The sequence below is a fragment of the Anabrus simplex genome, chromosome 3, assembly GCF_040414725.1.
Source record: "Anabrus simplex isolate iqAnaSimp1 chromosome 3, ASM4041472v1, whole genome shotgun sequence".
Classification (NCBI taxonomy): Eukaryota; Metazoa; Arthropoda; class Insecta; order Orthoptera; family Tettigoniidae; genus Anabrus; species Anabrus simplex.
The window spans coordinates 307,761,424-307,784,724 of NC_090267.1; the positions used below are offsets into that span (position 1 = coordinate 307,761,424).

The 23,301-nt window shown below is 39.7% G+C and overlaps 1 protein-coding gene across 1 annotated transcript in view; it reads right to left on the reverse strand.

The window, feature by feature from the left end:
* The window catches only part of LOC136867256 (venom peptide isomerase heavy chain), a 53,773-nt gene extending 30,921 nt beyond the window's left edge, over positions 1-22,852 (reverse strand). Inside the window, exons 1-2 of the mRNA XM_067144396.2 lie at positions 22,747-22,852; positions 13,320-13,493 (exon numbers count right to left, since the gene is read on the reverse strand). Coding sequence (XP_067000497.2) covers positions 13,320-13,493; positions 22,747-22,792 — 220 coding nt within the window. The 5' untranslated portion in view covers positions 22,793-22,852. The remainder of the gene's footprint in view (positions 1-13,319; positions 13,494-22,746) is intronic.
* Positions 22,853-23,301: the final 449 nt, after the last annotated feature.

A 23,301-nucleotide genomic window follows, 5' to 3' on the forward strand; every position in this document is an offset into this window, starting at 1 on the left:
CAAACGTATTCGTCTAATAATATCATTCCATGCCATCTCTCCGCTGACAGCTCGGAACATACCACTTAGTCGAGCAGCTCGTCTTCTTTCTCCCAATTCTTCCCAGCCAAAATTTGTAACATTTTTGTAACGCTACTCTTTTGTCGAAAATCACCCAGAACAAATCGAGCTGTCTTTCTTTGGATTTTTTCCATTTCTTGAATCAATTAATCCTAGTGAGGGTTCCATACACTGGAACCATACTCTAGTTGGGGTCTTACCAGAAACTTATATGCCCTCTCCTTTACATTTATACTACAACTACAACTACTCCTTTACATTTATACTACACGCTTAAGTGCTGCCAGTATCCAGTATTCGGGAGAGAGTAGGTTCGAACCCCACTGTCGGCAGCCCTGAAAATGGTTTTCCGTGGTTTCCCATTTTCACACCAGGCAAATTCTGGGGCTGTACCTTAATTAAGGCCACGGCCGCTTCCTTCCCACTTCTAGCCCTTCCCTGTCCCATCGCCGCCGTAAGACCTATCTGTGTCGGTGCGACGTAAAGCAACTAGCATAACCATGTTTTGAGTTATCTGTATTTGTGTAAAAGGAATGCAAAATCTTTACCACAAAATGCAAGAGTACAGCACTATAGTCTTAAGCAAAGCATTCTTACGTTAAGGAATGTAAACTCAAAGCAGAAACATCACAAGTTATAATAAACAGATCAATTACCTCTTAATTGTATTTTGATTAATAGTGTTGATCCTTTTATACTCTTCTATAAATTCCTTGGAAGTCATGTTGAAATTTATAGCTATCTAGCATTCAGATGATTATAGTTCAAGTGAGCTTCGGTCCCTTAACATCTGTCCCCTTGTAATGCTTTAATGAAATAAAATCATCTCATCAGAAGCATTATATTATATATTATATAATGTATAATTATTATATCCTCCTCTGCGAACCATGTGACCTTGCCGCGGTGGGGAGGCTTTCGTGTCCCAATGATGCAGATAGCCGAGCCGCAGGTGCAACCATATCGGATGGGTATCTGTTGAGAGACCAGACTAACGAATGGTTCATCGAAAGGGGGGTAGCAGCCTTTCGGTAGTTGCAAGGGCGGCAGTCTAGATGATTGACTGATAGGCCTTGTAATAATACTCAACATGGCTTAGCTGTGTTGATACTGCTACACGGCTGAAAGCAACGGGAAACTACAGCCGTAACCACCTCCCGAGGACATGCAGCTCTCTCTGTATGAAAGATGTACTGATGATGGCTTCCTCCCGGGTAAAATATTCCGGAGGTAAACTAGTCCCCCATTCGGATCTCCGGGTGGGGACTACACGAGAGGGGGCGATCATCAGGAAGATGGATACTGACATTCTGCGAGTCGGAGCGTGGAATGTTAGAAGTTTGAATCGTTGTGGTAGGTTAGAGAATCTGAAAAGGGAGATGGATAGGCTAAAGTTAGATGTAGTTGGTATAAGTGAAGTACGTTGGCAGGAAGAACAAGATTTTTGGTCAGGCGACTACCGAATTACCAACACAAAATCAAACCGGGGAAATGCAGGAGTTGGTTTAATAATGAATAAGAAAATAGGGCAGCGGGTAAGCTACTACGACCAGCATACTGAAAGAATTATTGTCGTCAAGATAGACACCAAACCAATGCCCACCACAATAGTGCAGGTCTATATGCCTACTAGTTCAGCGGATGATGAAGAAATTGAAAGAATATATGAGGAGATAGAAGATTTAATACAATATGTCAAAGGTGACGAGAATCTAATTGTGATGGGAGACTGGAACGCAGTGGTAGGCCAAGGAAGAGAAGGTAGCACAGTAGGAGAATTTGGATTGGGACAAAGGAACGAAAGAGGAAGTCGGCTGGTTGAATTCTGCACTGACCATAATTTAGTCCTCGCCAATACTTGGTTCAAACACCACAAACGACGGCTGTATACGTGGACGAGACCTGGAGACACTGGAAGGTATCAAATAGACTTCATTATGATTAGGCAGAGATTCAGAAACCAGGTGTTGGATTGCAAAACTTTCCCAGGAGCAGACGTGGACTCTGACCACAACTTGTTGGTCATGAAATGCCATCTGAAGTTGAAGAAATTGAAGAAAGGAAAGAATGCAAAAAGATGGGATCTAGACAAGTTGAAAGAAAAGAGTGTGATGGATCGTTTCAAGGAACATGTTGCACAAGGACTAAATGAAAAGGCCGAAGGAAACACAGTAGAGGAAGAGTGGAGAGTAATGAAAAATGAAGTCAGTAGGGCTGCTGAAGAAATGTTAGGAAGGAAGAAAAGATCAACTAAGAATCAGTGGATAACTCAGGAGATACTAGACCTGATTGATGAACGACGAAAATACAAGAATGCTAGAAATGAGGAGGGCAGAAAAGAATACAGGCGATTAAAGAATGAAGTGGATAGAAAGTGCAAGGTAGCTAAGGAAGAATGGCTGAAGGAGAAGTGCAAGGATGTCGAAGGCTGTATGGTCCTGGGAAAGGTAGATGCTGCATACAGGAAATTCAAGGAAACCTTTGGAGAAAGGAAATCTAGGTGCATGAATATTAAGAGCTCAGATGGAAAGCCACTTCTAGGGAAAGAAGACAAAGCAGAAAAATGGCAGGAGCATATCCAACAGTTGTATCAAGGTAACAATATAGATAATTTCGTTCTGGAACATGAAGAGGCCGTTGATGCTGATGAAATGGGAGACCCAATTTTGAGGTCAGAGTTTGACAGAGCTGTGAGTGACCTAAATAGGAACAAGGCACCTGGAATTGATGATATTCCCTCTGAATTACTGACTGCCTTAGGAGAAACCAGCATGGTAAGGTTATTTCATTTAGTGTGCAAGATGTATGAGACAGGAGAAGTCCCATCCGATTTTCGGCAGAATGTTGTTATACCTATTCCCAAAAAGCCGGTGCTGACAGGTGTGAAAACTACCGCACTATTAGTTTAGTATCTCATGCCTGCAAAATTTTAACACGTATTATTTACAGAAGAATGGAAAGACAAGTTGAAGCTGAGTTGGGGGAAGATCAATTTGGCTTCAGAAGAAATGTAGGAACACGTGAAGCAATCCTGACTTTACGTCTGATCTTAGAGGATCGAATCAAGAAGGACAAGCCCACGTACATGGCATTCGTAGATCTAGAAAAGGCATTCGATAATGTCGATTGGACCAGGCTATTTATGATTCTGAAGATGATAGGGATCAGATACCGAGAACGAAGAATTATCTACAACCTGTATAAAAATCAGTCTGCAGTGATAAGAATCGAGGGCTTTGAAAAAGAAGCAGCAATCCAGAAAGGAGTGAGGCAAGGCTGCAGTTTGTCCCCTCTCCTTTTCAATGTTTACATAGAACAGGCAGTAAAGGAAATCAAAGAGAAATTTGGAAAGGGAATCACTGTCCAAGGAGAGGAAATCAAAACCTTGAGATTTGCCGATGATATTGTTATTTTATCTGAGACTGCAGAAGATCTCGAGAAGTTGCTGAATGGTATGGATGAAATCTTAGGTAAGGAGTACAAGATGAAAATAAATAAGTCCAAAACAAAAGTAATGGAGTGCAGTCGAACGAAGGCAGGTGATGTAGGAAATATTAGATTAGGAAACGAAGTCTTAAAGGAAGTAGATGAATATTGTTACTTGGGTAGTAAAATAACCAACGATGGCAGAAGTAAGGAGGACATAAAATGCAGACTAGCACAAGCAAGGAAGAGCTTTCTTAAGAAAAGAAATTTGCTCACTTCAAACATTGATATCGGAATTAGAAAGATGTTTTTGAAGACTTTCGTGTGGAGCGTGGCATTGTATGGAAGTGAAACATGGACGATAACTAGCTCAGAAAGAAAGAGAATAGAAGCTTTTGAAATGTGGTGTTACAGAAGAATGCTGAAGGTGAGATGGATAGATCGAATCATGAATGAAGAGATACTGAATCGAATTGGTGAGAGGAGATCGATTTGGCTAAATTTGACGAGAAGAAGAGATAGAATGATAGGACACATCTTAAGACACCCAGGACTTGTTCAGTTGGTTTTTGAAGGAAGTGTAGGTGGCAAGAACGGTAGGGGTAGACCAAGGTATGAATATGACAAACAGATTAGAGCAGATGTAGGATGCAATAGTTACGTAGAAATGAAAAGGTTAGCACAGGATAGGGTGGCATGGAGAGCTTCATCAAACCAGTCTATGGACTGATGACTCAAACAACAACACACAACAATTATTATATATTATTATTATTATTATTATTATTATTATTATTATTATTATTATTATTATTATTATTATTATTATTATTATTATTATTATTATTATTATTATTATTATTATTAAAACCGTAGCCATGCGGAGGTTAGTATGGTTCAAACGCCCTCCGAAATAAAAATGAATTTGACAAATTTAAACCGCATATACGGGTTTTAAAATAACCTACAATAAATTAGCTAACGGCTGTAGCCGTGTTGAAACACCGGATCCCGTCAGATCTCCGAAGTTAAGAAACATTAGGCGTGGTCAACATGTGGATGGGTTGCCACGCGCTGTTGGCGGGTAAGGGAATGGAGGAACGGAACGGAACGGAACGGAACGGAAAGGAACTGGCCACCCTACCGTACGTAAACTCCGGCTCAGGCACATCTCTGCGGAGGTTCGAACCTGCATTCGTGCAGAATACATCCTTACTTACAATAAATTAGAAATATTATACAAACAAGCATTTGCAAAATAAACAATTTAGTTTAACCTATACAATCTGTGCCATTTTTGAATGTTTCTCTATGAATATAGTTTAAAATGTAGGTACTGAAAACGTAAATGGAAATTTTAATTTTGGTGAGATGCACGGACTGTTTGTTTTTTAATTTCTTAATACATTTTGCGCAATAAAAATCAATTTCGTTAAACATATAGAAAAAATCATGTTATGGAGCCACTAGACGATTTAAAAAATGAGTCAAACTTCTAACTTTTATACATTTACGGTGAAATATATTTTAGCCCCATTTTTAAACAAATGACAGAAATCTAGTGTCACAGTGCATGCACGTGTTGAAGCGTATTCCACCCACAAGACCGCTATGAATTTTCTTTTGTATTCTCCCGTTGAAGTTACTGCAATAAAACTATTTAAACTTTTCTTTCAGTTAAATTTATTTGAAAGTAGAAAATATTTGTGACTATAGCTTTTGTTGTCAGAAGCCCTGCCCGCTCCCCACCGAATCCTAACTCCCACCGAAAAGAATTCCTGGGTACGGACTTGATTATTATTATTCTTTTATCTATACCTAGATATAGCAGACAATAGAGCCAAACTTTTCACCCTCAAAGTTTAAAACGTAGATAAGTTTCAGAGATAGCCTACCCGGAAACACGTGGCAGAATGGCAAGATCTTACAAGCAAGACGAGAATAAGTGGAACGTCAACAATAGAATCGGATACATTCTGCGTCTTCACAATACTTACAGCCAACTGCTTGCCGACACACTGAGAAAATCGATAACATGGTCGCACAGTAAACTTAACCACTCACAATGATGCAGTAGTATAACATGGACTTGGAAAGGACGGAAAAAACCCTCTTACGATCAAAATAAAAACGTATAACTTTAGAGTACATCGCTAAAACGTAAAACTTAGTATGATTTGCAATCTTATTATATACATATAATTAAAATTAAACATTATGAGGATAACATAATACAAATGCTACTTGCATTTAGTTAGGAAATCAAAAGATCGGTCTCCTAATCAGTTCATATGAACTATATTTATTTTATATGATGTTTGGGTTAAACAGGCTTGAGTCATAACTCAAGATTAAAATTGCCATCCATCAGGCAGATTTTATTTGAAAAAGAAAAGCCAATACATGGAACTTAAAACCAGGGAGTACGAATGGTGTTTAACAATCGCCAATGATTTTTTCAACGCAGAGTCCGCTATGGTCTGGATAGTGGTGTTCGGAATTTTGTTTATTCTTAAGAAGTTGAATGTCTCCTTAGGAATTGTCCCTCTAGCGCCAATCATAAGACTTATGACTTCCCTTTTGTAATTTAATACTGGTACTTCTCTCTGAGATCTTCGAAGCACGGTTCATATATACCAGGGTCAGCCAACTGGCTGGCGTGTGATGTAACCGAGCCCGTGTGACGTCGTAGAGCCCATGTGACGTAAGAGCGCAGTAGGTGGAGATCAGCTGGCGTAGATTGAGACGGAAAGACAGCCTCGCTTTGTAATAAACACGTGCAGTGCCGTACGTAGTGGTGATGTTAGTAGTAAAGTACAGTACATAAGTATGGACGAACCAGGCAGATCACGGTGCGACAAGCTATCTACGCCTCCGATCTTTTTATCTTTATGGGAAGATCTATATTTATTTGTTGAAAATTATAGGAATGCTACAACTAAATGTTTAGTTTGTAGAAAAGAGCTACAGTATATAAAAAGATATAATTTACAACGCCACTACAGTTTGTGTCACGCTACAGATTATGATCAGTATCAAGGCGAGGAAAGGGTACATGTAATTACAGAACTAAAAGGTAAATTAAATAACCCTGTCGAGCATTCGATCAATGAGTCTGTAGTTCGACTGAGTTATAAAATTTCGCATTTAATTGCAAAAAACTTAAACCGTTCAGTGATGGTGAATTCGTAAAGGAATGTTTATTCCTAGCAGGTGAGGAGTTTTGTCCAAATATCATTGAAGAGTTCGAAGATACCAGCTTGTCCGCGCACACAGTGTGGAGAAGAATTCAATAACTCTTATGCTACTTCATAACAAAGTTACGTTACAATAAAGTATGTGGAGAGAAATATGTACTACACATACCGCATTGTACTACCTGCAGCCCTTAGGCCTTCTCCTACGCATGACGTTGTTTCCCCTAGCCCCTCTAGCCTCCACTTCTCAGTTACAGTACTAAGTACTTCGTTTCGCTGCCCGAGCGGAGTGTGTGACGTGTTACCTGACATCTCACACGTACACGCAGTTGGCTGACCCTGATATATACATTATGACCACACCGATCCGGGAATATTCAACACGCCTGGAGCGGCACATGACATGCCGGTAGCAAGGTATATATAAGGCAGGTCTACGGGCTTGATGTTAGTAGTGTCTCCTGCGTCAGAATGGGAAAAGCGATCTCTCCGCATTTGGAGGGCAAATTGTGATGGCACGGCGCCATGGTAGCAGCATTTTTGAAACAGCGCGGCTTGTGGGCTGCTCTCGTGCAGCTGTTGTCAGCAGGTATCGAAAGTGGTGCAGTAATAGGCAAATAACGACCTGTATTAACAGAGGCTCATTGGTGCCAGATGGAGCGTGAAGGTGTCGTCCATTATTCAGAGCGACTGTGGGGACTTAGTTTGAGAAGCCGGCAGGTAATTACCGATTCCAGTAACATGATACTGAATTTGTTTTACTGTCGTGGCCCTCATATAGTCCGGATATACCGAGCTCGATAGCTGCAGTCGCTCAAGTGTGGCTAGTATCCAGTAATCGGGAGGTAGTGGGTTCGAGCCCCACTGTCGGCAGGCCTGAAGATGGTTTTCCGTGGTTTCCCATTTTCACACCATGTAAATCCCGAGGCTATACCTTAATTAAGGCCACGGCCGCTTTCTTCCAATTCCTAGGGCTTTCCTCTCCCGTCGTCGCCAAAAGACCTATCTGTGTCGGTGCGACGTAAAGCAAATAACACAAAAAAAATCCGGATATGGTACAACGGTGATGACCAGGCCAATGTTTCCCACCGGACGGTGAGCACTGCTGTACATGAAACTGCGCAGCTGACGACCCAGTCACACCCCAATGCTGACTGCACTTCACCGAAAGCAGCGCATGAGGTGGAAAAAAAATGCTCCAATTGGACCGTGAATGACTGAAGAAAGGTCACCTAGACAGATGAATTCAGGTTCCTGGACGGCCGATGATGGCCTTGTACGCCCATTTCCATCGAAAGCTATAGCATGCGGTTGAACGGCTGGGGGTATACAGGCTGGTAGAGGAAGTGTGATGATCCGGACGATGTTTTCATGGGTCACACCCGGACCATTATTCCGGTAGACCAATGCCTAACATCTATCCGGTACCTGCACGTCATTGGGAACCAATTCCATCCGTTCATGCCAACAGTCAAAAGTGGTGACGGCCTCTTCCAGAAGAACAATACGCCATGCCACATTGCCGAGACTTTGAAGGGCCGATTCGAAGAATATGATACTGAATTTGCTTTTCTGTCGTGGCCCTCATATAACCCCGATATTGTTCGACTTTGAGAATGGGGTTCAGACTGCATCACCAGCGCCTAGCAGTGTACGCCACACGACTTCTGGAGGACATGCTGTTGCGCTTGTGATACCATATACCCAAGGATATCTTCCGCCACCTCGTTGAATCGATGCTTCGCCATTTGGCTAAGTTTCTGCGAGCAAACGGTGGTCCTACGTCGTATTAGCTAGGTGACCACAACTGAATGGCTCATCTGTATACTTAAGACCAATTCTCTGAAGAAAAAGGTATCATTTTATTGTTTAAACTAGCAAATGCACCGTGCTTCGCTACGGTTACTCTACATTGTAGACCTGTACGTATATCGAAGTAAATTACTGTACATGCAGTGAATAAGATTTTTTTAATTGCATGTCTCTTAGCATTATCCAGAAACAGCAGGGGGAGGTTCCCATACGTTGTTTCCAATGTAAAGTGCGAGTTGCGGAGTTGTGATGATAACGGCAGGCTCACTTGCCTACTGTCATTCACAATCCAGGAGGTAAATTTTCATTATAACGGAAGGCCCCATTACCTACTGCGCGGTAACAATCGATTTGGGGAGTTTTCGTTATAATGCCAGGCGCCCTTTCCTACTTCTAGACAGATTACGGTTGAGAAGTTTTTATTATAATAGCAGGCACCTTCCCTCCTGCCAGTCAAAATTGATTTATGCTATTATCCATATAATGACATGGCCCTTTTCTTAATTACAGTCACACCGAGTTGGTGAGTTTCCATTATAACAGCAAGGCCACTATGCCTAATGCCAGTCATATTTTAGATGGGTAAATTTGTTTATAATGGCGGGCACACTTACCTACTCACAAGCACAATCGGTTAGGGGAGTTTTGAACAAAATTGCATGCTCCCTTGACTTCTACCAGTCAAATCAAGAGGGGAATTATTAATTAAAATGGTAGTCCCTCCTTACTAATGCTAGTTACAAAGGAGTTGGAGAAGGGTCCCATTTCTACTGCCAGTCAAAGTCGATGTGGGGGAGTAATGATTACAATAGCAGAACGCCTTCCGGCTGAGAGTCACTATCGATGTAAAATATTAATTATAATGATAAACACACCCTTTCTACGTCACTACGAATCGACTTCAATGAATAGATCGACATTCGAAGTATATGCATGTTTACAACATTGCAAACCTTCATTTACAGATTAACTCCTGCTAAACGATACATCATATCGACAAACGGATTGTACACTTCATTTAGCGGTCTAAACAGCTGCTCTTAAGATAGTTTCTCCTGTCTCATCTATTTATGGGTAAAATTGCGTTAGAGACATTGAATATAATGAAATTTGGGTAAGGTTTTCTCACAGCGCATTACTTTTGAGACTAATGTGACAGCTACAAACACAGAATTTGGCTCACGTATGGATACTGGGTGGGCCAATATTCGTGAAAAATTAGATAATTATATCTTTCATATACCGTAGACCTAAGTGTTTCGAACTACGAATTATACGTGTACAAAGAGAAAAATGTAGGTATAATAGAGAAATAGAAACAAATCTAACATATAAGGAATAGAGATAAGACGAAACGTCATAGGACCAAAGTTGTAGATCACTTAAAATTGAACTCAGATTGTGCCATCCGTTTTGTGGTACGACTTACCATTTAGCCGCGAAATGCCTCTAAACGAAAGTCTGCACCGAAATTAAAATTGCCTCAATTATTCCGATATTTTTCGGGGGTAAAAAATGAAATATGTAAAGATCTTGAAAGCTTTCCGTCGAATAAAGGCTAAGACATATAATTTTGCCAAATTTAAATTTTCTAGCTCGTCTTACAGATTGTGCCTCAGTCTTGCTTTGGGGGAGGTGGGGGGGTTAAAAATGAGGGCTTTCAGGAAACTAAAGCTAACAGATATGCGGATGGTCATTATTACACCTGAAGCGGTTAACTGTACGAAAATTTCGCCAAAATAGTCAATGTGCATACACACGGTCGTTACGATTTTATTTATACATATAAGGAATCTGCTCTACGTATAACACCGTTTAGGCTATGTCCACTGGACTTAGCCTGCAATACCGATCGTTTATGGTATCTCCCTTATTAATCCTCCTATCGAAAAATTGCACATGAGAAAAAAAGTTTTAGAAATGGTTTTCCATCAGGGTTGGTCGATTTCCTGTCAGGCTTGTCTTGTATGTATTGTAGGAGAGTAAAATCAATTGAAATGATGCATATGAGCAAAAAGGTTTGGAAATTGATTTCCATTAAGGCAGGTATATTTCCATCAAATTTGGCTGTGTATATTTTGTGGGAGTGAAAAATCACGGTTTCGGTTTCGTACAAACCGCCAGTCACTTCAGGGATTTAGAAACAATATTGGCCCTAAATACTACCCAAATACAGGTGGATTCTAAATATGAAGTTTGGTAGAAATATATCACGTACTTTACAAGTTATAGACAAACAGACACCAAAGCTAAAAAGTATGCAGATGGTCATTATTACACCTGAAACGGATAACTGTACGGAGATTTCGCCAAAATAATCAATACACAGACACATGGTCGTTACGATTTTATTTATATAGATAGTATTTTTTTTTTTGTTAACAATTCCATATAATTTTACTTTCATAACTTGTAAATATTTGACTTCAAACGACGAACGTTTAAACCAAAATTTGGTTTGTATGTTGTAATATTTCAGTAACCTCTGCGCTGGAACATAAACTCACATCGTTAGTACGTTACATACATACATACATTATCATTATAGACTGTTATGCCTTTCAGCGTTCAGTCTGCAAGCCTCTGAGAATTTACTAAACGTCGCCCTTAATACGTTAGTGTAAATAAATTGGGACTAGGAATGTTTGAGATTTGATTGGACGTTAACCACGGAAGGATTGAATTTATATTACTAAAACTACGCAGAGATCTATAGGCTACCTTGTTTCTATCAAAATATCATATCCGATGTTAAACAATATCATTGTTAGTTATTATTTGTATAAATTTTGATCTCCTTCTCTTCAGATATAATTTCACACTTGCTGGTGATATATTTCCGTTTCAACATAAATTATCCCAGTTCTGTTTCCGGTAAGATAGGGTTTATAATGTATGGTATGAGAGCACTTGCGGTCTCTCTTAGTACCCTCTTACGACAGATATATGATACCGTGAATGTTATTCTACCGCCCCCACATACAGGGGATTAAAAAGTGAGAGAGGAATCTTTCCATTATTCCATGCTTGGTTGAGGACTCAATAGCTTTCGGAGCCAAAGCTGGCGGGTTCGTAATCTGTTCAGTTCAGTGGTATTTGAAAGGTCTCAAATACTCCAATTTCGTGTTGGTAGATTTACCGGCCTGAATCTTAGCGTATTCGAAAACCGTAATAATATAATATAATATAAAACCCTATAACATTATCATTTCATAGCTTTGTGTAGATTAGTGCCACTACAGGGGTAACTTTCTTTTTCTATTCGCAATTTCCATGAGAAATATATTTCTACATCTTGTATCTTTAAAGCACGCTTTATGCAAACGCTTTTTCCGGATAAAAGTGAATACAATTGACTTACATGAATATACATTTCCCCGTTACCGAGCAAGTGGTCTGCGTAATTGTTAGCTTTCATTCGGATGAAGGTAGAATCGAATACAACCATTGGCAGAAGTTGAAGATGTTTTACCTTAATTAAGGCAACGGGCACTATCTTCCCAATCCTAACCTAAATATCTTGTATGTGTTAGTACGAAGTAAATAAAAACTGACTTATATGAATATACATTTCCCCCCGTTAGCGAGAAAGTTGATTGCGTGGTTCGCGTAATTGTGTGTTTACAATCAAAAACAAGAGCATGGAAAATTGCTGATCAAGTCCGTATGATAATTTTGAAAAGATATAAGTTCCGAACGGAGCAAATTAAGCTTCTTCCCAAAGGTGTTGTCATAACAAGGGCACGAAGTTGAAAACATCTAAATTGCCTTATAGAAGACCTATACAAAGACCTAAAAATATCCGAAATTTGGACCTAAAATCTGGCAAAAAGAAGGACGTAAAAATGAGATTCAAATTCATGCATAATGTTAGTTTTAATTACAAACAGTATTATGTTAAAACATGCAAAATTCTGGTGGTATGAAACATACAGTGCAAAAGTACATGAGTGAAATAATTCTTTCAGACAGTATGTATGTTCAGATTAACATAATTTAATCAAAGAAATTCCGTGTTTGTTAAAATTGCAGAATTTAGAATGAAATATTTTTCCACCTAGAATGAATTCAGCGTTCCCATAATGGATATCACGGAGAAATAAATTGAAATGTGTATAACTAGAATCATATTTCGCTTAACCACATTAGGGTTAAAAAAATTGGAATTCGTAAAGCTTACATCAGTTGGCTGTGCAGTGTATCGCAATAATCATCTCAAGGTTCTTAAGTGTAAATGATCGTCAGTTTTCAGACAGCACGTTGCGAAACATCGAGAAAATTTTCTCCACATCAACGGATGTTAAGGGTGCATACTTGAATCAAGAAAGATCTTCCTCTTCAAAAACACTCACATCTAAATGTTCTCCTTTCGATATTTCAATTATCTTGCACATAATTTGTTTGATACACTTAGCTTTTTCAAGCACTAGTTTCTTTTCTCCATTTCATTTTAATTCCACCTTTCCTCTTTTCAGATATGGTTCAGAAACATGCATTCAGTAGCGAAATGATGTTTAAGAGGTGATTGATGAACGAATGATGGTTGTAATTATTGACAATGGACGGTAAAAATGTAGTCTAAACAAGGTGCAGTTGCAAAAACGAAGCCGTCAAGACCAAAAGGACTAATAAGGAGAGAACGCTAGAAAAAGCAAGAAAGGACAAATGAAACCAAGCATTTTCTCTCCTACAATGACCCAGAATGAACTTATGTTGGGTCTCGTTTCCGGACACTCGAGGAAAAGAAGGCTTTTCCTCAACTTCCGAGCCCTAGAATTTACAACATAGCGTGTTCCAACGGTAAGTATCTGACGCGAAACTTACCTGATAAGACGAGCTGTGTACTGATTAGTGATGCTCCGCAGATGTGTTCAAATATTCCTTCATCGTTTCTTTTATGTACGCCTACAGTCCATTTGAAATTGTTCACCTCTGGTATCCATCCACCAGCAGCACCAGCAACGACAGGTTTCACAACATAGAGATCATCTTCACTATCTGAAACATCATAAGAAAGAGAATAATTACTTATTCATGGGGAATATGAAAGTCATTTCAGCTAATGCATTGGGCAATAGAACTTCGTTCATTTGTAAGCTTCCGTTGATGCTTCACTCCAATAACTAGTCAGTACTCTCACCATCAATTGAAATTAATATTTGTTTGAATCAAGTATTTTTTTCAATTAATTATGTGGAATAGAGTTTCATTGCAAAGCAATAAGTTTGAAACTCGATACAGGAAATGATCCCTATAATGAGTAATTGTTTTTTGTGCAGGCTATGGACAAGAAATGTGAACAAACCTAGCATATCCATGCTTAAAACTTTCAGTTTGACTGTTCTCTAACTTAAATTTTACATTACTAATGTTCATATTTTGACAATGGTAATTATTAATAAGTATTTATATTGTTTCAAAATGTAATAATTCCATTCAGCTTGCGTCTAAACCAGATACTGTACATCCGAAATAAATTTTCAATTATTTAAAAAACTATAAAATAATGATCGTTCATATCTGAGGTATGTATACACTTATCTCGTGCAAAAAATCTTGCCAGATTTACAAGGTTTACTTCTTTCATGCACTAATGTCACAGTGTTTTTAGACCCCCTGAAAACTTTTGAATTTGTGACTTATCTGGTTTTAAACTAAACAACTCATACATAGTCAGGGTCCTTCCAATAACCATCAGGAAAATTATTTGTACTTATCTCTCAAACTCCCTGAATAGGTTGCAGGAAAAATGCTGTCCAATAATCACAAACTGTGATAAAAGTTATCAAAGCAATTAAAAAGAGAATAGATATAAACCTTCTAACTCGTAATTTTCATCCAGAGTGAAATGGAGCAACTAACGAAATGTCGTTGTATATGAGGTCTGAGGCCTAAATGAACCGAAAACTGCCTCACGGTGTCTTAAATCATAGTAATCTTGCGAAAACCTAATTTTAGATCATGATGCATCAAGATCCGTCAAAATTCAGATGTCGAAATTTTGCAATCGAGCGAGCTGTTTTCGTCGTAGTTAAAAATAAATACGATAGAAAGGAAGGTTGTAAAAACAGGACTATTAGGCAGTACCATATGGCTGATAAGAGAGGAATGAGGGAGTTATTAAAAAGTAAATATAACCTGTGGAAAATGGTCAATTAAAATGTAAAGAGACTGTGGGATGGGTTTAAAGCAATTGTTGAGGAATTTGAAAATGGGTTTGTACCTTTAAAGGATCGGGCGAGTTGGCTGAGCGGTTAGGGGCGCGCAGCTGTGAGTTCGCATCCGGGAGACAGTACGTTCGAACCCCACTGTCGGCAGTGCTGAAGATGCTTTTCCGTGTTTTCCCTTTTTCACACCAGGAAAATGCTGGAGCTGTACCTTAACTAAGGCCACGGCTGCTTCCTTCCCATTCCTAGGCCTTTCCTCTCCCATCGTCGCCATAAGACCTATCTGTGTTGGTGCGACGTAAAGCAAATAGCAGTGCGTACCTTTAAAGGTGGTAAGGAATGGTAAAGACCCGTCATATTATAACAGAGAAGTAAAGAAACCAAGGAAGTGCAGGATGGAAAGAATAGAGTTAGAAATGGTTGTGGAAGTAAGGAGAAATTGAAGAAACTTACTAGGAAACCGAATCTAGCGCAGAAATCATCCAAGAACAACATGATGGCAAGCATAATTGGCAGTCATACAGATTTTAGTGAAAAATGTAAGGGTATGTATAGGTACTTTAAGACAGAAACAGGTTCCAAGAATGACATTCCAGGAATCATTAACGAACAAGGGGAGTGTGTATGTAACGCGCTACAGAAGGCAGAAGTATTCAATCAGCACCAAAGACATTGGTCAGCACTATGTAAAGATTGTTGATTATAAGGATAATGTCCAGATTGAGGAAGTGACTAATACTAACGAAGTATTGAAATTTACCTACGATAACAAAGCCATTTACAATAAGTGACAACAGCTGAAAGCTAGAAAAGTAGCTGGAATTAACTGATAAGATTTCTGCGGATATACTGAAGACAATGGGTTGGTGTAGCCTATAGTACAACTTAAGTACTTCCTTGATTACTGTTTGTATGAAGGAGCTATACCAGATGAATGCAGAATTGCTAGACCAGGCCCTGTGTATAAAAGAAAGGATTATAAACATAAAACCGAAAATTAGAGGCCAGTCAGTTTGACAGGTGTTGCATGTAAGCTTTGGGAAAGCATCTATATATTTAAAACACTAGGCTGATTTTTGTAACTGCGATTTTGAGAGAAGCGATTGAACTGACTGACATCGTAAAGTATTCTGACGAAAGCTCTTGGCCTGTAGATTTGTATAGCTTTTTTTCAAAATGCATAAACATTTCGTGCCGTATATTTTTAAATTATTAAAGGAAAATGCAGCATTCTGATTCGCTAAAGCGCTCGCCAATCCAAATTCTTATCTCGAAACAATTATTTATTTATAATTGTATGAAATACTCTCCTTTTTCACCCTTCTTCAAAACATGTCGCTTACATAAATATATGCCGGCCCCGTGGTGTAGGGGTAGCGTGCCTGCCTCTTACCCGCAGGCCCCGGGTTCGATTCCCGGCCAGGTCAGGGATTTTTACCTGGACAGGAGGACTGGTTCGACGTCCACTCAGCCTACGTGATTAGAATTGAGGAGCTATCTGACGGTGAGATAGCGGCCCCGATCTAGAAAGGCAAGAATAACGGCCGAGTGGATTCGTTGTGTTGACCACACAACACCTAGTAATTTGCAGGCATTCGGGCTGAGCAGCGGTCGCTTGGTAGGCCAAGGCCCTTCAAGGGCTTTAGTGCCACGGGGTTTGGTTTGGTTTGTTTTTTACAAAAAAATTAGCACATGATAATATCGTGAATGAAGTCCAACTCGTTGGCTGAATGGTCAGCGTACTGGCCTTCGGTTCAGAGGATCCCGGGTTCGATTTCCGGTCGGGTCGGGGATTTTAATCGCTTCTGATTAATTCTTCCAGCTCGGGAACTGGGTGTATGTGTCCGTCCCAAAACTTTCCTCACCATATTCAGACAACATACCACACTACCAACCACCACAGAAACACGCAATATAGGGTTGGCGTCAGGAAGGGCATCCGGTCGTAAAACAGGGCCAAATCCACATGTGCGACGCAGTTCGAACACGCGACCCGCCAGGTGTGGGGAAAAAGCGGTAGCAAAATAAGAAGAAGAAGAAGAAGAATATCGTGATTGAAATGTATAGCATAACGTTCGAACGTTGCCATTCTTAATATTAATATGAAAGTCATTGGGCTTTTACCCGGTAGTTCAAAATCATTCACTACCGTATGCAGATCAATACTAAAGATGAAAGCTAGCTACTTCAATTTCCTACAAAATTCTTGAACTCCTTGGAATCAATAGTTTGCCTCCACATATACTTATTCTAAAAATTGGAGCCATAATTATGCTCCTTAGAAATAGGAGCGTTTCCCAACGGCTCCCAAACGGAACCAAATTAGGGCCTAATTCTAAGAAATATGTGCGAAAATCGTTTAGATTTGCAAATAGTATACCGAGCTCGATAGCTGCAGTAGCTTAAATGCGGCCAGTATCCAGTATTAGGGAGATAGTGGGTTCGAACCCCACTGTCGGCAGCCCTGAAGATGGTTTTCCGTGGTTTCCTATTTTCACACCAGGCAAATATTGGGGCTGTACCTTAATCAAGGCCACGACTGATTCTTTCCCACTACTAGCCCTTTCCTGTTCCATCGTCGCCATATGACCTACAGTATATGTGTCGGTGCGACTTAAAGCAACTTTTGTTGTGTCTGAAAATAACAAGTGGAGATAAAGCTGGACAGAGAGCTCCAATTCCTCGAATTGACTTAGCAACATCTGATAAAACACTTCCATTTTCTTTCAAGACGCATGAATTTCCAATTCGCTTGGCATCAAAATCAATTAACCTCAAGGGACGTGAAGGTCTCTATTTACCTCAGCCAGTTGTGGCCAGTTAAATGTTGCAATGTCAATAGAGCGATATTTTAAAGCTGCAGTGGTGCCACAAGGTAAATTGTACAAGGATTGCACTAAGCAATTGGCTGCGTGGTTTGAGTCACGTAGCTATCAGCTTGCATTCGGGAGATAGCGGGTTTGAACCCTACTGTTGGCAGCCTTGAAGATGGTCTTCCGTGGTTTCCCGTTTTCACACAAGGCAAATGCTGGGGATGTACCTTAATTAAGGCCACTTTCACTTCCTTCCCACTTCTAGCCATTCCCTATACCATCGTTGCAATGTAAAGAAAATTGTAAAAATATAAATTGTAAGGAATGTCGTAGTCTATGTACGGACATGCTTCAATAAATATTTATCCCATTGACCGTCATGTCTTGACGGGTTTCAGCTAATTCTTTCTGATTATATTCGATATGCTTGCGAAATGAATAACTTGTTCAATAGAAGGTAGTTCAGGTTTAGGAAAGGTTATTCCTCTGAAGCTCAACTTGTAATCATTCCAGCAAAATATAGCAGATATCTTGGATTCAGGAGGTCAAATGGAATGTGTCGCCATTGACCTATCTAAGGCATTTGACAGAATAGATCATGGGAGACTATTTGCAAAAATGAGAGCAGTTGAACTGGATAAAAGAGTGACTGAATGGACGACTATAATTCTAGAAAATACAATAGAATTCAGAGAATTCGAGTAGGTGAACCCTTATCCGATCCTGCAATCATTAAGTGGGTAATACCTCAATGCAGTTTTTTACGTATAAAAATGATTAAAGAACTGAAGTCAGAGATCAGAGCTCAACTGCGTGGTCCCATCGTGTTAGCAAATAGGGATTGCTAACCTGCTAAAGGAGAAGTGAATTCTCCATTTTCAAAAATATGTACTTCCCAAGCAGAGTCTTGGAAGGGCGTGCCAGTCAAACTGATGAGTCCAAATGGCACGTCTGGGCCTAACTCTGCAAACGCACACGGCCTAACCACGCAAAAGCTAATTCTGTTCCCGTGATTTCTATATCTGCGACCGTGAAAGCCATTTTTGGAACTGCACCACCTTCCTTGCCCCTAGTTGATACTGGATGAAATATGTGAGTTAGAGGCTTGATTCTTAATATAATTGAATTATGCTCAACGAGTGAGTTGATTGCATGGACAGGCCGCGTAGCTGTAAGCTTGCATTCGGAAGATGGTGGGTTCGAACCCCACCGTCGACAGCCCTGAAGATGGCTTTTCATGGTTTCTAATTTTCACACTAGACCGTACCTTAATTAAGGCCATGGCCACTTCCTCCCCGGTCGTTAGTCCTTTTCTATCCCGTTGTCGCCGGAAACATATCTGAGATAGTGCGATATTAAACCAGTAGCAAAAAAAGAAGCATACATACATACATACATACATACATACATACATACATACATACATACATACATACATACATACATACATACATACATACATACATACACACACATATACGTACATACAAACGTCTTCATTATAAACTGTCATGTCTTCAGTGATCAGTCTGCAAGCATCTGTGAATTTACTAAATGCCATCACACTCCTCTACTTGTAACTGGCACTGTGGCCTCTTTGAGTTCTATACCTCCTATCTTTAAATTATTACAAACTTAATCTAACTATCGTCGTCTTGGTCTCCCTCTACCTCTCTTACCATCCATAGCTGAGTCAATTATTCTCCTAGGTATGCTACCCTCCTTCATTCGCTTCACATGACCCCACCACTCTGGCCGGTTTATGCGTACCGCTTAATGCATTTAACCCTATGTTCCAAAATGCCACTGAACACCTTGTCTGGTATACTGATCAGTGAAATACCTCAAAAGTTGTGTCAATCCATCCTGTTCCCTTGCTTATAGATAGGTGCAATTACTGTTTCGTCCAATCAGAAGGTACGTTACTAACATTCCATACTAATCTTATTACTCTATGAAGCCATTTCATTCCTGCCTTCCCACTATATTTCACAATTTCAAGTCTAATTTCATCTATTCCTTCTGCTTTATGACAGTGGAGTTAAATCACCATCCTGTCCACTTCCTCAAGCATAGTTTCACCAACATCATTGTTCCTCCTCCTCATGAGCTCGGTTGTTCGCGATATCAACAGAGATATTTTACGCTGAAAAAATTATCTAAAGTCCTAACGCCTTTCCATTCTTTGGGATATATTATTAGTTCACCTGATTTACCCAAAACACTGTTCGTTTTCCTCCATCCCTTTCTAAGATTATTTATTAGTGACCAGAAAAGTTCCCCTTCCGCTTAACCTAACCTCTCCAGGTTATAACCGAAATCTTCCAATGACGTATACTTGGATTCAACATTTATTTGTTTCTCTCTGTTTCTTTCATCTACGTACAATTCCCTGTCTGCATCAGTCCTTGTTTGGAGCCATTTCTGACAAGCCTTCCTTTTACGTTTAGAAGCTGCTCTCACTTCATCATTCCACCAAGATGTGCGCTTTTTCCCCATCTCTACACACAGTTGTTCCCGGGAATCCCCTTGCTGTTTCTACTGCAGCATCTCTGCATGCTTTATCCTGAACCTGGTTACTCTCTATTGTTTGGAACTTTTCACTAATCTTGTCCATGTACATCTATCTAATTTCCTCGTCCTGAAGAATTTTTACCCTTATTCGTCTGTAGACAGATTTCATTTTCTCTATCCTAGGCCTAAAGATACTTAGTTCACTAAAGATCAAATCTCCGGAAAACCCGCACATGCCTAAATGATTTCCTGAATGCAAATTCGGTTAAGATATAGTTTATTATGGATCTGGTGCCCCTACCCTGCCACGTGCAGTGGTGAATAGCCTTATGCTTGAAGAATGTATTCGTAACTGCTAATCCCATACCAGCACTGAAATCTAGTAAACGCTTCCCAATCCGATTAGCTTCCATTATCTTCCTCAGATTTACCCATCGCCTTCAGTTTAGCCTTCAGTTCTATTTCCATCTCTAGCAATGAAATCGCCCATTAGCGCTCTCCTATCCTTGCTGTTGACCCTGACTACGATGCCGCGTTTTGCCAGGGGCACAACGTTAGTGCCTGGAGGGCCTGCAATGCAGGCGGCCCCGGGCCTGTGAGGAGCCCCTCAGACTCCTCGCGAATAAATAAAAATTATATACATATCTAGCCTAATGTCACCCCATACGGAAATTGTCAGGGCGATTTTGTAGAATCAGTCAAAACAGTTTTTATCCTTTTCTTGGCCACTTGATTGCATCTATCAGCAGTTTATTGTGTCGAGTGTAACACAAGTGTAAACAATGCTTGCCCTTTCCGTCTCTCGTAACGCGCTCTTCAAAAAAAAACCTGCACCAAATTATTTAAAAATAATTATAGCAATGAAAATTGATACTAAAATTTTTAGTTACAAATGATACTTCCTTGATGTGCACCTCAGATCGAACTAGGCACGAATTTTTCAGAATATTTTACTTTTGTTTCACATTTATTCGACAACAGTGTATATTGTCAGTAAGAAGTTGTAGTAACAGGTTCGAACCAGCTCTCTTTGCGTGAAATTAATCAGTTATCAGTTGTGCGATTTTTGATTTAATTTTATTCGTATACTTTTCTGTGTTGTAATCGAATACATTATTATAACCAAGAATTCGGTATCGGTTACAGAGTTTAGTTGTGTAGTTACTGAAACATGAATCCTATTAAAATTAAGAATATACCGAGCTCGATAGCTGTAGTCGCTTAAGTGCGGCCAGTGTCATGTATTCGGGAGATAGTGGGTTGGAACCCCACTGTCGGCAGCCCTGAAGATGGTTTTCCGTGGTTTCCCATTTTCACACCAGGCAAATGCTGGGGCTGTACCTTAATGAAGGCCACGGACGCTTCTTTCCCACTCCTAATCTTTTCCTATCCCATCGTCGCCATAAGTGTCAGTGCGACGTAAAGCAAATAGCCAGAAGAAACCACAGAGGCAGTCAAATAAAACCTATAAAACAATAATCCTACAGTAACGAATAATCCCTTTCTTCATACAACTTGACAATATATTACATTACTTCTACCTGCTGTAATTGCGGTATATTAAATTATTCATACGCCTAGGTTTTAGCCTACATATTATTTGAGGGGCCTAAGTGACTCACACGCTGTGTTGACACAGTCAACGACAAGCACAATGTCAATCCCATAGCTGCTAGTATAAGAACTAGAGCACAGCAGTGCCCCCACGTCTGCCTTTCCTGAATCTGAGGACACTCCGTTTCTCCTGGAAATGAAAAGGCAGACATCCTCTCGCAAAAGCAGCCTCCTCACCCAACTTAGAAATCACCTACAACAAATCACCCCGAAGTTATACAAAAACCCAAATCAAAACTCATCTAATTAGACAGTGGAACAACCTCTGCACAAGTACAAAGGGTCTGTCACAAGAGAATTAATTTTTCTCGACATATATAGCCGTCTCCAGTGCAAAACATTAGTGCCCGAATTCATTCTCACTCAGTTTCTCTCTGGCCATGGAAAGTTTAAGTGCTACTTTGAACGCTTCAAAATTAACCTTGCACGCGATAACTTGTTCTTTTGTGGATCTTCACAAACGGTGGACCATTTACTGTTCGACTGTGCCATGTTTGGAAGGACAAGATTAGAACTTGAGTGTCACTTAAACAATTGTAATGTGGAACTTCCAAAGCCAGTATACCATCTGTTTAGGAAATCCTGCTGCTACAAACAGTTACTTAAGTTCATTCACCACATCTTCAATAATTTAGTTTCCTATTTTTCGTGTCAAGGACCAATAATTTAAAAAACTGATCAAAACTATAACCCTAATATACTCATGTGCAATATGGTTCAAACTATCAGGATATTTAATAATAATATATTTGCAACATTTAATCAATATTGCTTATCCTGAAGATAAAAGAATTATCGAACTCTAATATAATGTTCATAAAACAAATGCAGGGACTTTAGAGTCTTGTGTTCATCTCTTAAAACCTATAACTACTGAAGGGACCTAAAAAAAATTATTATTTTTCCATTCACAACCTAATTTTCGAAAAACAAGATCCCGTACGCTCTGCTACATAACGAAAGAACACTCTATTCTTGCTCTTTAGAGGAATGTCTTGCATACAGTAGACATCATTTGTTATTCCTATCTTCAAGATAAATAAATAATGTAAATAAGACACCGAAATAGTACTTGAATGTCAGAATGATTTGGACAAGGAACGGATGAAAACGAATTATTCTTAAGATTTGAAATGTACTTACTGATCAACTGGCAATGAATAAGTAGCAGAACAGCTGCGAGATACATAATTCTGTCTGTGAGAGGCTGAGCACACTATGACCATGAAGACCTCCGGTTACAAAGCACATCATCTCACTTCTGCTCTCTTTTATTTTTCCTTGGCTGGCGTGACGTCAGGATCCTGTTCACGTACTGTAGGTACCGCTATACTTAAAACACGGAGAAGTCCTCGCATAAAATACTGCAGAGGTGTCGTATACATTATTTAACACTATTCTTGGCTCAGTGTACTCTATATAATCCAGTAATACATTCTGTAACTTGTAACTTTCTATTGTTAATCTTCTACAACGAAAACAGGATCATACCTCTGTCCTCCAACTCTTCACAGAATGGCACTATCTCACATGTTCCCTCAGATTGAATCTTTATTTCGGACCCGTCTTTTCTCACATACTGGTGGGGTCGCAGGTGCCAGCACGGGGAATTGGCCTGATATGCGAAGTGATGTATTGGATGATTACGTGATTCTGAGGCGGTACATTCTTCAAGCATTGTGATCGAGTGCACGTGTT